This window comes from Eucyclogobius newberryi, unplaced genomic scaffold (genome assembly GCF_026437365.1).
Source record: "Eucyclogobius newberryi isolate DKJ021-1_F unplaced genomic scaffold, fEucNew1.0.hap1 SCAF_9, whole genome shotgun sequence".
In the NCBI taxonomy this organism is placed as follows: domain Eukaryota; kingdom Metazoa; phylum Chordata; class Actinopteri; order Gobiiformes; family Gobiidae; genus Eucyclogobius; species Eucyclogobius newberryi.
In genome coordinates, this window is record NW_027316532.1 from 18193726 (window position 1) to 18208876 (window position 15151).

At 41.1% G+C, this 15151-nt stretch overlaps 1 protein-coding gene across 1 annotated transcript in view; it reads left to right on the forward strand.

Moving 5' to 3' along the window:
• Positions 1-2941: 2941 nt before the first annotated feature.
• ptprc (protein tyrosine phosphatase receptor type C) overlaps positions 2942-15151 on the forward strand; it is a 75206-nt gene continuing 62996 nt past the window's right edge. Inside the window, exons 1-6 of the mRNA XM_072438114.1 lie at positions 2942-3062; positions 9803-9826; positions 10656-10799; positions 12925-12987; positions 13108-13359; positions 14124-14471. Coding sequence (XP_072294215.1) covers positions 3002-3062; positions 9803-9826; positions 10656-10799; positions 12925-12987; positions 13108-13359; positions 14124-14471 — 892 coding nt within the window. The 5' untranslated portion in view covers positions 2942-3001. The remainder of the gene's footprint in view (positions 3063-9802; positions 9827-10655; positions 10800-12924; positions 12988-13107; positions 13360-14123; positions 14472-15151) is intronic.

A 15151-nucleotide genomic window follows, 5' to 3' on the forward strand; every position in this document is an offset into this window, starting at 1 on the left:
GCCCTCGTTTAGAGCTGGTGGCCCTCGTGTAGCGCTCGTGGCCCTCGTTTGGAGCTGGTGGCCCTCGTTTAGAGCTGGTGACCCTCGTGGAGAGCTGGTGACCTTCGTTTAGAGCTGGTGGCCCTTGTGTAGAGCTGGTGGCCCTCGTTTAGAGCTGGTGGCCCTCGTTTAGAGCTGGTGGCCCTCGTTTAGAGCTGGTGACTCTCGTTTAGAGCTGGTGGCCCTCGTTTAGAGCTGGTGGCCCTCGTGTAGAGCTGGTGGCCCTCGTGTAGAGCTGGTGACCCTTGTTTAGAGCTGGTGGCCCTCGTTTAGAGCTGGTGGCCCTCGTGTAGAGCTGGTGACCCTCGTTTAGAGCTGGTGGCCCTCGTTTAGAGCTGGTGACCCTCGTTTAGAGCTGGTGGCCCTCGTGTAGAGCTGGTGGCCCTCGTGTAGAGCTGGTGACCCTCGTTTAGAGCTGGTGGCCCTCGTTTAGAGCTGGTGGCCCTCGTGTAGAGCTTGTGACCCTCGTTTAGAGCTGGTGGCCCTCGTTTAGAGCTGGTGACCCTCGTTTAGAGCTGGTGGCCCTCGTGTAGAGCTGGTGGCCCTCGTTTAGAGCTGGTGGCCCTCGTTTGGAGCTGGTGGCCCTCGTTTAGAGCTGGTGACCCTCGTGGAGAGCTGGTGGCCCTCGTGGAGAGCTGGTGACCTTCGTTTAGAGCTGGTGGCCCTTGTGTAGAGCTGGTGGCCCTCGTTTAGAGCTGGTGGCCCTCGTTTAGAGCTGGTGGCCCTCGTTTAGAGCTGGTGGCCCTCGTGTAGCGCTCGTGGCCCTCGTTTGGAGCTGGTGGCCCTCGTTTAGAGCTGGTGGCCCTCGTGTAGAGCTGGTGGCCCTCGTGGAGAGCTGGTGGCCCTCGGGTAGCGCTCGTGGCCCTCGTTTGGAGCTGGTGGCCCGCCTTTATTTCTCAAGTGGTTGGTGTTGTTTTGAGGTTAATGCTGTTGCTTAAGCTCCACTTCCCGATTACGAGAATCAGAAATGGTTCCACACAAGGGTCAGCACTCATTTTTAGAAAGGTTCCTACACAAACACACAAACACACACACAAACAAACACACACACACACACTGTAACAACAGAATATCCCCAACAAATTTCAATCACGTTTAGCTAGAACAATACCTTCTGTTGGATTAGATCTTTGGAGAAAAACGTACAAAAAATGCTTCACCAACATTGCTTTGGAAAATTGCCCATAAAGAACTGAACCAGAATTAAACTAGGACTAGAACCAACCAGGTCTGAACCAGGACTAACACAGAATCAGAAAAGGGCTAAACTCAAGACCAAACCAGGTCTAAACTAGTGCTAACCCAGAATTAAACCATTAAAAAAGATGGTGTTATTTTTTTATATTTGCAAGATGGTTCGTGGGCCGAATTAAATCACTGAAAGGCGGTATGGACGATTTTTCGGCGATTTGAGAACGCAGACGGAAGTGCGCATGCGCACTCCCCCGTGCGGACTGATACAACACACACGTGCGTTTGTTTATTAACGCAACGGAGCGCATCACATCTCTCGTCTACCGTAGATTTCTGTCCACTTTCGCCGTCTTCATTTTGTCCCGTACACTGAGGGAACTATATTATGATGCACTTAGACACGCGGAAACGTGGGGACGAGCCTGACGCGGCTGCAGGTGAGCGGTAGGTGCGTTTTATGATTGATACGTGGCAGGACAAATGATTTACCCACGCCACAAGGAAATATGATAAAAAATTTGCTGAAAAAAATCGTCCATACCACCTTTAATTTGGCCCCCGGGCCTTATGTTGAAGAGCCCTGTGGTAGAGCCATGTTCAAACTTTTCTGAGTAGAAGATGTCGTTCTATTAAAAATAAAAGCTTCTTCACTTCTCGCTTGAACAATGCAGGTTTATAGTTTCACTTCCTGTTTGTAATTTATGACATCACACCCGGAAATGACCCAGAAAACACTAGAAATATATAATAACTTTTGGTTGAATTATGTCAAAAAAGAGTCAAAAAAGTTGTTTGTTTTGTGTAAATTCTGCATCAACTTTGACTGAAATGAGTGTCCCTGGTGTGATGTCACTTCCTGTCATTTTCTACAGATTTTTTTGTACTTTTCTCCACAAATACCTGCTCGATTGGTGTAAAACTATAATTTACATGTACAACAGGTACAAACACACCAAATGTCACACAGACTTATTTTTTTTTTAGACAATTTTCCATTCTACTTTTTGTCTTGTGACTTAAGTCTATTTTTCTTTTTCTTTTTTTGATGTTTTGTTGTGCGATTTGAGCTTTTTTTGTCTTTCCAATGTGTTTTTACTGCAAATTGCAAATAAACTAAACTAAACTACTGTCCTTTCTCAGGTGGCGCTTGGTGAGAACCGTTTAGATGTTTAGATATTCTTTGAGAGTCCTGATGTAAAGTATAAGCCGCATATTCTTTAGTTATAACATAAACTATAGTATTTAAAGTGTATAAAGTGTCGTTTATCGGCCGCTCCACAGTTCTGGTCGTGGATTCGCTCGGCCTGCTGTGTTTCAATCAGTTAAGCCTCATGGTGCAGGGCTGTTTTGACACTTTTGAACGCTTTTTGAACGCTTTTGAACACTTCCCGAGAGTTTTGTCGAGCATCCCGTCCCCGCGGCGACCACTATTTGCTTTGCGCCCGTCGCCGCTCGTCACTTTCGCACTCCAGGGCCCGAAATGGCAGAGGGCGCTTCCTGTTCTAGCGTCGTGTCAGAAATGAGAACAGTTTTTTTTCTTTTTTTTTGCTTCTGGGCCTCGATCTGTGCTGCGCCTGTGACATCACCGCCCCCCGCGCCCCGCCGAAGCTGCAGGTTTGAGGAACAAGTAGAGGAAGCCAGTGCCTTCATGTCGCTTCACATCAAACCCGACGCAGGTTTTTAGAAGTTTTAGGATTTTTTTTTTTCCAAGCCCTTTTTTGTGAGTTTTTCCTCGGCGTATGGTGCGGGTCCGTCCTCGCCTCTGGACATGGCACAGTTTGGGGCGCTCACGCTCTTCGTCTGGGCCGCCGTCGTCGCCCTGAGCAGTTGTAAGTAGCACCTTTAACGGCGGTCGCGTTGACCGTCACAATGCATTTTTATTATTTTCTCTACGGTATATATTTGATTGCTGTTTGTATTTCTGTTTTTTACTCACTGGTCACAATCTGGGACACAAATGCATTTATTTATTAATTCCTCGACCCACCTTTGGGACCCCACCCATTGAAATATGCAAAATTTTTATTGAAATCGTGCGCATTGTGATTGGGTTTAATATATTTTGAGGCTGTAACTTATGGAACATGTTAAAAATGTCTTACTGTATTGATTCATCTTTGTAATCAACTTTATCTACTTTTTCTGTCTAAGTTGCCGCATTTTAAAGACGGTTCCATCTGCTCACATAACTTGTGTGCGGCAAAAACCTCCAGCAGAAAAGTGACAGTGCAACTTTAGAATAACTGAAACTGTTTAAAAAGTATGATAAGTATGACAAAGGGAGACTTCAACATCCATACGCACATTAGAACGTGAAGAGAACATTTATCTTATGCTATCATTTGGAGTTTTGTTTTGAAATAACAGTAAATTCAACTTGTAATATTTTTATTTGGCACCATTTCAATCAAAGGCATAACTTTAAGACAATTAATGTCAAGGAAAATAACTTTAAGACGAATAAAATAATACATAATACAATAATATTCACACAAAACTGTGTACGACTTTTATTATTTACAATTTGACTATTTTACAACCTCTTTAACGTTTAATTCTGGTTTATGTGTGTCTTTTGGATTTCCGTTTTTATCGTAAAAAGTGCTATAAAAGTGCACTGTTTTTTAGCGTTTCGCAGTATTTCAAAGCCAAACCAGCGGAGCGAGAAGTGGCAGAGGTTTCAAAGGCTTTTGTCGCCGAGACGAGGCAAACGCATTCGTTTCCGTGTTCGTTGAGATCTTCTGGCTTCCTGTCACTGCACCGCAAACACGCACACACACACGCACACACGCGCGCACACACACACACACACACACACTCGCATGCACACGCACGCACACACACACGCACACACACGCACGCACACACGCACGCACGCACGCACACGCACGGCTTGAGAGTTCACAGAAGGAAAAGAAGAAGTGGTGGAATGGAGAAGTGAGGTCAGGGTGGATTAAATGTAAGACGCATGTGATGGAGCTAAAGTTAGCGTCGGGTCTGGGAGCCGAGGCAGACATGGAGGCGGTCAGTGCCAATCGTGAAGCAGAAGACAGAAGAGCAGCTAAAAATAAGTATTTGTTCTTTGGAATGATGCAGGAGCTGGGATCCCGTGTACAAGTCCGCGCTGGGAATCACGGGGTTCGATTGGACACAGGAAACAGACAATAATCTAGATATTCTGCGATATTTCTGTTTTCTATATGAATCAAATACATTTTAACAACAGTATTTCTTTGTTAAACCAATACAACCAAATGTTAGCAAAACATTTTTTAGTTTCACGATGTTTTGATATTTTAGCACTGAAAAGGCAGTTTTAACGCTGTGCACACGCCTCAAACTTCACACACTTGAATAATATTAACGTGCCAAAGGTTTATTGAAAGCTGGGAACTAGTTAGACTTAAATACATTCCTACTTTTCAATCCAATACCAAGTAATATGACAAGTATCGAGATATCAATTTAACACTGATATTGATAAAATGCATTGAAACCAACAAAAAGAGTAAATATATGTGAGGATAAACTATAATTAACATGAGGATCAACACGTTTTGACACCTCAGTCAATATCGATATATCAATAATCGGTATCATGCCAGTTGTTTCCACCTGGTTCTCATCCAACAACGTGTGTGAAATGACAAATGGACGATCATGTTGTTCCTTTATCTACTAATGAAATAAAGTACAAACGAGAAATGGCTCCAGCACTCGACGTACGACTAACTACGCACTGTCCTGTTTCCTGGTTTAGCCTGTTTTAGCCCGTTTTTAGCCTGTTTTTGAGTGGTTTAGCCATGTTAAGCCTGGTTTAGCCTGGTTTAGCCAGTTTTCCAACCTTTTTAAGCCACTTTTTTGTAAACAGAAAAGCACACCACTCACTAAAATAAAACCACGTCACACTTTTTAATTCAAAACGCTGCACATTATGAAGCAAATATGACGCCGTCTGCTCCTATACTTTTGGTGATGATTGTTTACGGCGATTGTTTTCTTTCTTTATGAGATGTTATGATTGACATTTAGTCCCGTTTGATGGTGTCTGACGGGTTTCAGCGCTAATGTCCTGCAGGTGAGGACACTTGCCTTCAGTTTCCGTGCATCGACTGTGGCGTGATCTTGTGCTCCATTTGCTGAAGTGCATGAACATTGCTCTGTTTTAGACACATTTAAGCATTATTATTATCAAAGTGTGTTAAATGTGAACCTGTTGAACTATGACAGTGACAGGGCTGTTGGTGTTTAGTCGAACCAAACTCGCCTCATTATTTTGTGCAGATAACGAGGATTTCTGTGATATATTACAACTGGGAAAGTAGAGGGCGTGGAGTGAGTGAATCATGAGTTTAATCTTCCTTTGTTTGATTAAATAAACAGTTTCTCAGTATTTTTCAGTGTAAATATTTGTATATTTGTATCTCTTGTGCCGTTGTGGTCTCTTTAGTGCAGTTTGGGTCAGAAACAGGGATGTCGTTAGTTGAAGGATTTATTTAATCTACTAAAGCACTAGATTGTTTTGAGATAAAGCTCTTGAATTTTTAGGACCAGTGGAGCAATACAAAGTTACATAGTGCACCTTTAACTTCATAGTTTAGATAAGAGACAGTGTCAATTATGAAGTTCTATGTCTGGCAAATGAGCAGTGTAATCATGAGCAGTATCATCATGAGCGGTGTAATCATGAGCAGTATCATCATGAGCAGAGAGAGTGGAACATGAGAGTGGTTTGCTCCTCTCCTTCAGTAACACGAGCTCTGTCGCTCACAGTGTCAGTGTGTGATGTGTCAGTGGTGCAGCACACGGTGGTCACATTTTGACCTTTTTTTACATGAAAAGACCTCAGGTACCGCCCCTTTAACTGCATTTACACAACGTGATTTTCAGCTTTTACCCAGAGAAATATTGGAATAACAATGGGTCAGAAATAAAAAATTAAATAACCCTAAATGGAGCAGGAAAACTAAAATAGAGACAAAACTGATCTGAAACCTTCTTTTATTGTTTTGTTATTTTTTATTGTTTTGCCTGGAATGTTTAAATAGAACTATGACTCAGTTTGGTTGTGAAGAAAATTTAAAAAAAATAAGAGTTTAAAATGACAGGAAGTCAAGCTGAGTCCCTCTGTGATGTCATCAGTGTGCGACACAGAGACAGGTTAAACCATGGTTGGTGTTTTATGGTATTATTGTGTGTCAGATCAGAACTGTTGTGTCATTTATGTGAAGTTTGGCTCTTGTTTACAGTCTGGTTGCTAGGTAACAGCTGTGGAATCACCTCTACCTGTGTCATATTTGTGCTCATGTCCAAACAGAAAGTACAACTATAAACTTTACAAAAATAGTCAAACAAACAGGCAAAATGTTTAGTAAAATCTGAAATATAATTGTGTTCACTGTGTTTTAGTCAAATTCAATTCAAAATTCAACATTTTGAGGCTTTTTCTCATTTAAAAGATATAAAAAATGGCACAAATCTTTTTTCCTTCTGAAACCCACAGATATGACTCACCGTTTTTGGGAGAAATATCCAAACTTATGATCCACAAACATCCACACTTGACATGTGTTGTTTGGGATTGACTAATCGCTTAAAGTCGTCCAACAAATTCAATCCAACAAACACCAGATTCACTCTTTTCTACATTTACACGGACAGAGAAGTCGTCGAACTTTGCACCAGTTTTATGTTTCATGTGGAAGGTTTGGCGTTGTTCGCAGTGAAGTTGTCGTGTGCGAAGCGTGACTCATAAAGTGTCCTGAATAATGAATCCAGACCGAGCGAGGAGACGTTTGGGCCGACTGAAAGGGGAAGCAGCTCGGCAGGATGTCGCGGTTTGACTCAGAAATAGTCCCTTAAATCTTTGTTTTATCGTCACGGCAACTTGGTCACAAAACGCTTTCTGTTTTTTCTTTGTTTTTTTTGTTCTCCTCACCCCCAGAGCTCGGGACAGAACGTTAAAGGAAACTAACCTGTCGTGTTCAAATGTTATCAAAAATTAAAGAAAAGGGCAGTAGAAAAACATGAAAATGCTGCTGTTAAATACATGTATCACTTTGTAGGGTGAGAATACTTTTGATTGAAGGCCAAGTGCAGTATTTTACAACACAATCCCGATCTCTTTTTCAAATGTTTGTACTGTCAGTTTAAACATTCAGCCGCTCAACTGGAAGACAAAGCAAAAAAATGGGGCAAATTATCTAAAAAATGTGTATTGTGGAATTTATTTAAATGCAATTCTTTTTATTTCTTTTTTTTTTTTAGTTTTTTGTCTTGTTCTAACATTGTTCTTTCATAAAAAAAAAAACTAATTTTGACTTGTAGTCATGTTTATTCAATAATGCTATTCAGAAATTCTTCATAAAAACGCTTGGTTTCAAATTATTGTTAGATTATTAGTGACAAAACACATGAAGCCAAATCAAACTGACTCCAAAACATGTTTAAAGGACAATAACAGCACAAAAAATGCATAATATGTGTCCTTTAATGTTCCGTTAAAGGTGCATTATGTATTTTTTCTGGTGCAATGTTTTCCCTCCCACTTGTTATTTATTCATTCATCTTGAGGCGTAACCTGCTTGTTTCCATGGAGATAATACACTTTTGCCACACTGTAAAACATTCCAGGCGACAATGGAGACAAAAAGAAGAAGAAATATAGCCGCAAGCGGCAATGATCGGCCCTCGCTACGCCGCCGCCACGCCGCAAGAGGAGGGGGCGCTAACGCGCCCCAATTGTCCTTTTATTACGCCTACTGCTGAATCTGTGACGCTGTCACATCTTCTCCCCTTTGTTTTACCATCAAAATGCAATTTTAATTTGAATTCTTGGCAAAATGTGCGGCTTTGCCGCACAGACACCGTGACTCTTTGAATAAAAATGTGGATAACTTTTGATGGTCCACCCCTGAAGATGAGTCTCACCAAATTTCAGGTTAATATGTCTAACGCCCTAAGAGGAGTTTGTGAAAGTCTAAAGTGTAAACATGTTCTGGCGATTTCCCCATTGGAATAACATGGAAGGTTTCGGTCATCGTTACGGCAACGCCATAACAATTATGACATGGGTCTCATTGACTTTTTTGATGGGGATGCCAAAATTGAGTTGTGTGTCAAATTTCATATAATTTCGCAAAACTAAATATTTAACCTCCATATAAAATCTGTAGGGGGCGCTGTGGCTCCAAATTAATTTATTTCACTTCAAGTAGGTTTAGGGCAAAGAGTTTAACAACTGATTCTAATTTGACGCAATTCGGACTTTATCTGCGCAAACGGCAGAAATGTTAAATTTGGGAGATTTCTGAAATTCTTGCTACAGTTTGCGGCTTTGCCGCACAGAGACCGTGACAGGTATCAATGTAATTTGGATAACTTTTGATGTCCCACTCCTCAGTAGCATTTTCACCAAATTTCAGCTTTTTAGGGCCAACGCCCTGGGAGGAGTTCGTAAAAGTACGACGTTTGGAAAAAACTCCGAAGTCATGTTTAGCCATTTTTGAAGCAATATGGCCGACATTTGGTTGGGCGGACGGCGTTGCCGTAATAATATTTTTTACTTCTCTTGTCACCATCTACCTCTGCGCCAAATTTCATGATTCTACGATCAGATTTTTTTTGGGTCATTTCCCATCTCTCAATGCATTTTTGGTACATTTGGGGGCGCTGACGCGCCAATTTTTTTTATTTTAGAAAAGGGAAATAGCCAGAATGTAGAGAGGCACGATTTTTAGAGGTGTGCAAATTTTTGTGACTTTTCGTCAATGTTCACTGGGTGAAAAATAGGGGGGTTGGTCCCGAGAAGAAGAAGAAGAAGAAGAAGAAGAAGAAGAAGAAGAAGAAGAAGAAGAAGAAGAAGAAGAAGAAGAAGAAGAAGAAGAAGAAGAAGAAGAAGAAGAAGAAGAAGAAGAAGAAGAAGAAGAAGAAGAAGAAGAAGAAGAAGAAGAAGAAAGAATAATATTCCGATGCAAAAACAATGTTTCCCATTTTCCAAATATCATAAACTATACATTTTCGGAAAGCGCTCGCGCTTTCCTACCTCATGGTGTGGGTCCCTGGTCACTGACGGGTACTTTCGTTAATTTTGAGTGGGCTCCGCCCACTTTGTGTTTTTGGCCCTCTATACAGTAATAATGTTCATTTTTTGCATTACATGCTTATATGCACGGAACATGCAAGAGATGGGGAACGTATTCGTGAGGTACTTAGCGCAAATGAGTGCTTTATATGGGGATGTAAAGTGCTCGTTTAGTGCGCACTTTTGCACGGGCTTCGCCCGTTTACAACGGTAATGTTCCATTTTCCTACTACTAATTAGTATGCACGGGGCGTGCATGAATGAAGGAGTGCGTTAGTGAGTGTTTGGAAGTGGGCGAGCGCTTCGCGCTCGATTTCGTGCGCACTACGTGCGCACTTTCGCAGCCGTGCTTTGCACGGCCTTACGAGCTTAATAGGCCTCTCGCCAGCTTGTGGCGCTCGGGCCTAAAAACCTTCTACCAGAAAAGTGACACCTTTAATATGATATTGCCTTGTATTAATAAAGTTTCTTCTTTTTCTGATGCAGGTCAGAGTTTTGAGGATGATCCAGGTAAAAACATTTTCTATTGTTTTAAGTGTCATTTGTCAGTATTATAAGTATTGTTTTGAGTCAATGCTCACATGTGAAACTAATGTGGTTTAATGGGACTTTTGTGTGTCTATATTTACTTCTGCTGCGGCGGCGTGACTCCAAACGGCCTTTACAAACCTTTGCTGTTCATTCTGTTCATTTCAGTTTTAGTCAAGATCCAGACCAGAAAAAAAAATTTAGTCGAAAGGAAATATTCTGCTAATTTAGTTGAGTAAATCCACAATTCAGTATTAATGTAGTATATATATATTTTAATTTGAACTCTGATAAATGATGAAATAAAGCAAGTAAAAGTCTGACATTTCTTTTTTAAATATTTCAAAAAAAATGTAGAAACAAATTCAAAAATATTGGTGCTGCTTTTTGATTCGAGTCGCTTTCCTTCTCGTGAATTTGACGTATATATTCTTGTTTGCTCAAAGCTGGGGCTTGAACTCAAAACCTTTAGTCAGAACGTGCTAAAAATAACCCTCCAAAAACCATAAGAAATGTACTTTCTACTTTTCAGTCCAAATTGAACTGAATTCCGAAGAAACAATTTACGTTAAATCGATATAAAGATAATCAAATTCTGCCTTTAGCTTCGTCCTTCTGCTGCTCGTGTTTAATCAAGTCAAAATGGTCAAACCTTGGCAAAAATGTCAGTTAAATCTGGAATATAAACGTGTTATCTACGCATTAGTAAAACGTGTAGTCGAACTTGTCTTCTGCGTAACAACAACAACAACGTAACATGATTAAAAAATGTCCGAACCTGCTGTATCCAAGTATTTGTCTTCTCCCTCAGACTCCTCGACCACCAACAAACCCATCACTCCGACACCCATCACTTCGAAACTTGACACTTTGACGCCCAATAACTCCAGCTCCATGCTTCAGGTGACCCCCTCTCAGGAGACCACCACCCAGAACATCTCCACCACAGCCACCGGTAAGTGAAGGAGAGACGGACACCAGGGCTGAGAATCCGTCTGGATTGCACTCTTTGAACAGGCACGTGTTGGACACCTCTTTCATGGCCGATTGTCTTTCAGCTGCAACACAGTCTTTAAAGGACACATTACGCTAAACAGACTTTTTGGAGCTTTTAATTCTAACATTCTAACGTTGTTCCTCATCAAAAACATACTTAGAGTAGTATTTAGCTTCGTTCATACTTGTTTGATGAACCCTGGTTTGAAGATCCTCTCCCTCCGAGCCTCAAAAACACTCAAAAAGGATCTCCACGACAACAGCAACATCAACATTTTTTAAGTCCATAAATCATCTCCAGACTTGTTCTGTGACTTTCTGTCGTCTAATCACGATCAGTACAAGTGCGTTCTGAGACCAGGAAGTGAGCGCTGTGTTCTGTGTAACGTTTATCTTAAACTGTTGCGTGTTGGTGCCATCTACTGGCTGCAGAGGGAATTACACAGTAAATCCAATGGGAAACAACAGTTGATAGTTGTTTTTTAGTTCTAAAACACGAGATGCCAAACTAAAGGTCCTCGAGAGCGTGTTTAAAGGCCGACAACACAAATAATGCAGAATATATAACATTTAAACACAGCTTCTTCTCATTTCTGAAACAACCATGTGGAAATTAGCTAATTAAAATCCATACACAATTCTACATGATAATGCAAACTGATAACTGGGTAAACGTTTAGAACACGTTTATTTGATGTTTCATATTATGCAAACCTGACATTTTTGAGCTTTTGACCTCGTTTTCCCTCATTAAAAACAAACCTGGAGTCGTGTTCCGCTTCATTCGTGCTTGTTCTGTTAATCCCGTTTACGAGATTGTCTTCGTTGATCTGCCACTATAGAGCTCATTCACCGACGACACAAAACCACGTGATCGCATACTGTGCCGCCATACTGTCCGTCCCCTGTTGTGTTCCTTTGCACTGATAGAGCGTAGAAAGTGATCTCAAACATAAATGATGGAGGCCCCAGTGCTTTCAGATCCCACAAACTCCTTGGATGAGCTACACAGAGGTCGATATTTAGAAAAGCTGCGATCAACCAACTCAGATCCATATTTGATGCCTAAATGTGCAATTACTGTGAAATTCATGTGCAATCTATGTGCTGTCGTGACACATATTCATGTGCAATTACTGTCGGGATCACATGCAATGGTATTTATTTATTTATTTGTCTATGGGAGTTTTTATTTATTTATAGGAGATCTTCTCCTGAAAGTGTTTTTCAGACTTCCTATAAGTGATCTGTTCTTCTGTATCTACCTCTGTATCTACCTGCGTTGCACCAATGAAATTTCCCCATGTGGGACAATAAAGGAATATCTTATCTTATCTTATCTTAAATCACCGACTCTTCCGGATATCTCTTATCCCGGACATTTACGATTCAAGCCCACTGGTCCGATGGTTCACAAGTCCCTATTTTGAATAAAGGTCCTACACGTGTGCAGAACACGATAGACTTGATGTATCCGGAGCTCCAGCGCAGGCAGTGGTGAGGCCCAGTTCGAACGTTTTATCGCAGCTGTCCATCGCGCTCTTCTTTCCGGGTTTCTCTGTAGTATCCGATAGAACTTCAGATCTGTCTGTTTATCTTCCCGGTTGCTGCACTCAACTGCCACGCATACCTTCACCATTTTGATTATAGTAAAGCGTCCGATATCATTAATGAGATTTTTTTTCGTTGTAAATGGAAGCAGACAGACGGCAGGATTGAATTGGTTTGTAGCGGTAAACACGATCAGCTGACGGACGATATGGCGAAACAAGCCTGGGGGCGGTCGTGTGACGTCACGTGAATGAGCTCTATAGTCTCTATTGTCTCCGCAATGGTATTACCCTCTGCTGCCAGAAGATGGGGCGCTAACACCAAATCTCGATGAGCCTAACTGACAGAAAGCCACGTGTGCTTTTCCGTAAACACATTATTCTAAGATGTAAAGGTCCTGAAGAGCGTGTTTAAAAGTCAATCGCAAAGCTAATAATGCAGAAAACGTGTCCTTTAAAGTTATTCTCCGCTCTTGGTTTTGCGGCGAGCACATTTTTATCATCATCAAATGTAACTCTCTTTTTCCTTTTCAGTTGAAGCGACGACAGAAGCGATGACAGAAGCGATGACAGAAGACCCCAATAAAAAGGATTCTTGTAAGTTCTCTGCTGATAAACATGACTGTCCATGATTAAAAAGAGCAAATATTGTGTTTTGAAACTAGAAATCTGTCTGAATATTTGAAACCTACGATATTCTGATGTCGTGTGTTGCAGGTAGTTTCTCAGTTCGGCCTGTAGATTTTGGTCTCCAGATTCAAATTAACGACAGCGGTATCTACCGTGTGAGCGTTTCTGAAATAAATCAAACCAGTTTTTCTGATCCGTTCTCCGGCTTCACCCATGACATCCTGAACTTGAAACCTTCAACTCAATATGAGGTCCAAGTACAACGGACGAACGGAGTGAACTGCACGAGTGGCATCGACGCAAGCAAGTCAATCGTCACTGAAACAACCCGGAACATGAGTGAGTAGTGCTGCTTCAACTCAAGTGAAAAGTACTGGTGCAAGAATTTACTCTAGAGTGAAAAAGTATTTGGTGAAACTGACATTAAAATCACCTTAAAGTTCCAATAACAGGTTTTTACAATGTCTAATTTTGACTTTATTTGGTGTGTTTAGACCTGTTGTACATATAAATGATAGTTTTACACCAATCGAGCAGGTATTTGTGGAGAAAACTTTGAAAAATCGGTATGATTGACAGGAAGTGACATCACACCAGGGACACTCAGTCCAGTCAAAGTTTATGCAGAATTTACACAAAAGAAACCACTTTTCTGAATCTAAACATGAATTCAACAAAAGAAATTCACTCTCATTTATTTTTATGTTTTGCTGGATAATTTCCTATTGTGATGTCATCGATTACAAACAGGAAGTGAAATTATAAACCTAAAAAAGGAGCTATTCTGTGATAAAAATGTTATCAATTTTATCAAAATATATAAATCTTAACTGCATTTTAGTTCTATGTTTCGTCCGACCTGTAGGGGGCGCTTTAGATAATGAACAGAATCTCAAATCTCTTCAAAAACACCGACAGTCAGTTTCTCAGAGGGAGATTTTATCTTTGACAAAAGCTATTTCAATTAAACATGAATCAAGAAGTAAAGATGGTGCTAGAAAACTACTTTTACAACTACTACTTTTACTACTACTACTTTTACTACTACTACTTGTACTTGTTGCTGCTTCTACCATGTTGGTGTTTTTTTGTGTGTTTTCCAGAGCCAGGAGACGTCACTTACCAGCCACGCCCTCAAATGATCTTCTTCACCTCCGACTGGAACATAAGTTGTATCAATGTCTCGACAAACAGAGTCTCGACAAACGGAGTCTCCACAAACGGCTTGACAAACGGAGTCTCCACAAACGGCTCGACAAACGGAGTCTCGACAAACGGAGTCTCGACAAACGGAGTCTCGACAAACGGAGTCTCGACAAACGGAGTCCCGGCTAAAGCTTGTGAGAGCGGCTGCTGCTTCGACGTAAAGCAGGATGACCTCTGCACAAACATCTCCGTGACCTTCAGCCTCTCGGGGCGTGGCTTCGTTGACGTGCTACTTCTGGACGCTGGTATGTTCTCACGTCACACGTTTAAAGTCTGTGAACAAAAAGCTGCTAAATTCTGCGACGGAGGCAAAGGTGAAGCGGAACATAATGTGACTTTAATGGAGAAACTGGGATATTTTTATTTTTGCAAAATCTTGATCTTGAGGTTTGACTGAACAAAGGCTCATATAAACTTCTTAGACTTAGACCGATACTCGATACTGATTTCGATACCACACAAGAAAACTCTTTTTTAGACAATTGGTCATTTTTTAACCCTTTGTGTTATAAAATAGCACTTTCTTCATGTTTCCATCCGTGCGACGTCAGACAGGTTCTGATAAAGGTCACGATTGTTCTGAGACTGTTCAGGAGTATCAAGTATCAATACCTGCTCAAATTAGTATCCACCGTAGTTTTGATACTTTTCCCATCCTCACAACAGTTTTTCGTTATGTCTGAAGTTTTATTAGGCTTGAAAACTGTCTTTTAACAGAGAAAGAAACTAAAAGACTAAAAATCTAAAGAAAATCGCTCTTACCTTTAAAATCTGCTGTGAGTCCTCCACAAATGTGTTTAGGTCGACTCAGAAAACATCTTTTCTGGTCCGAGTCCGCCATCTGCTTGTTGCTATGGAGATGTTATTAACATATAGTACATAGTATAAACATATAGTGTTAAAGCAGGCATCTCCAAACTACAGC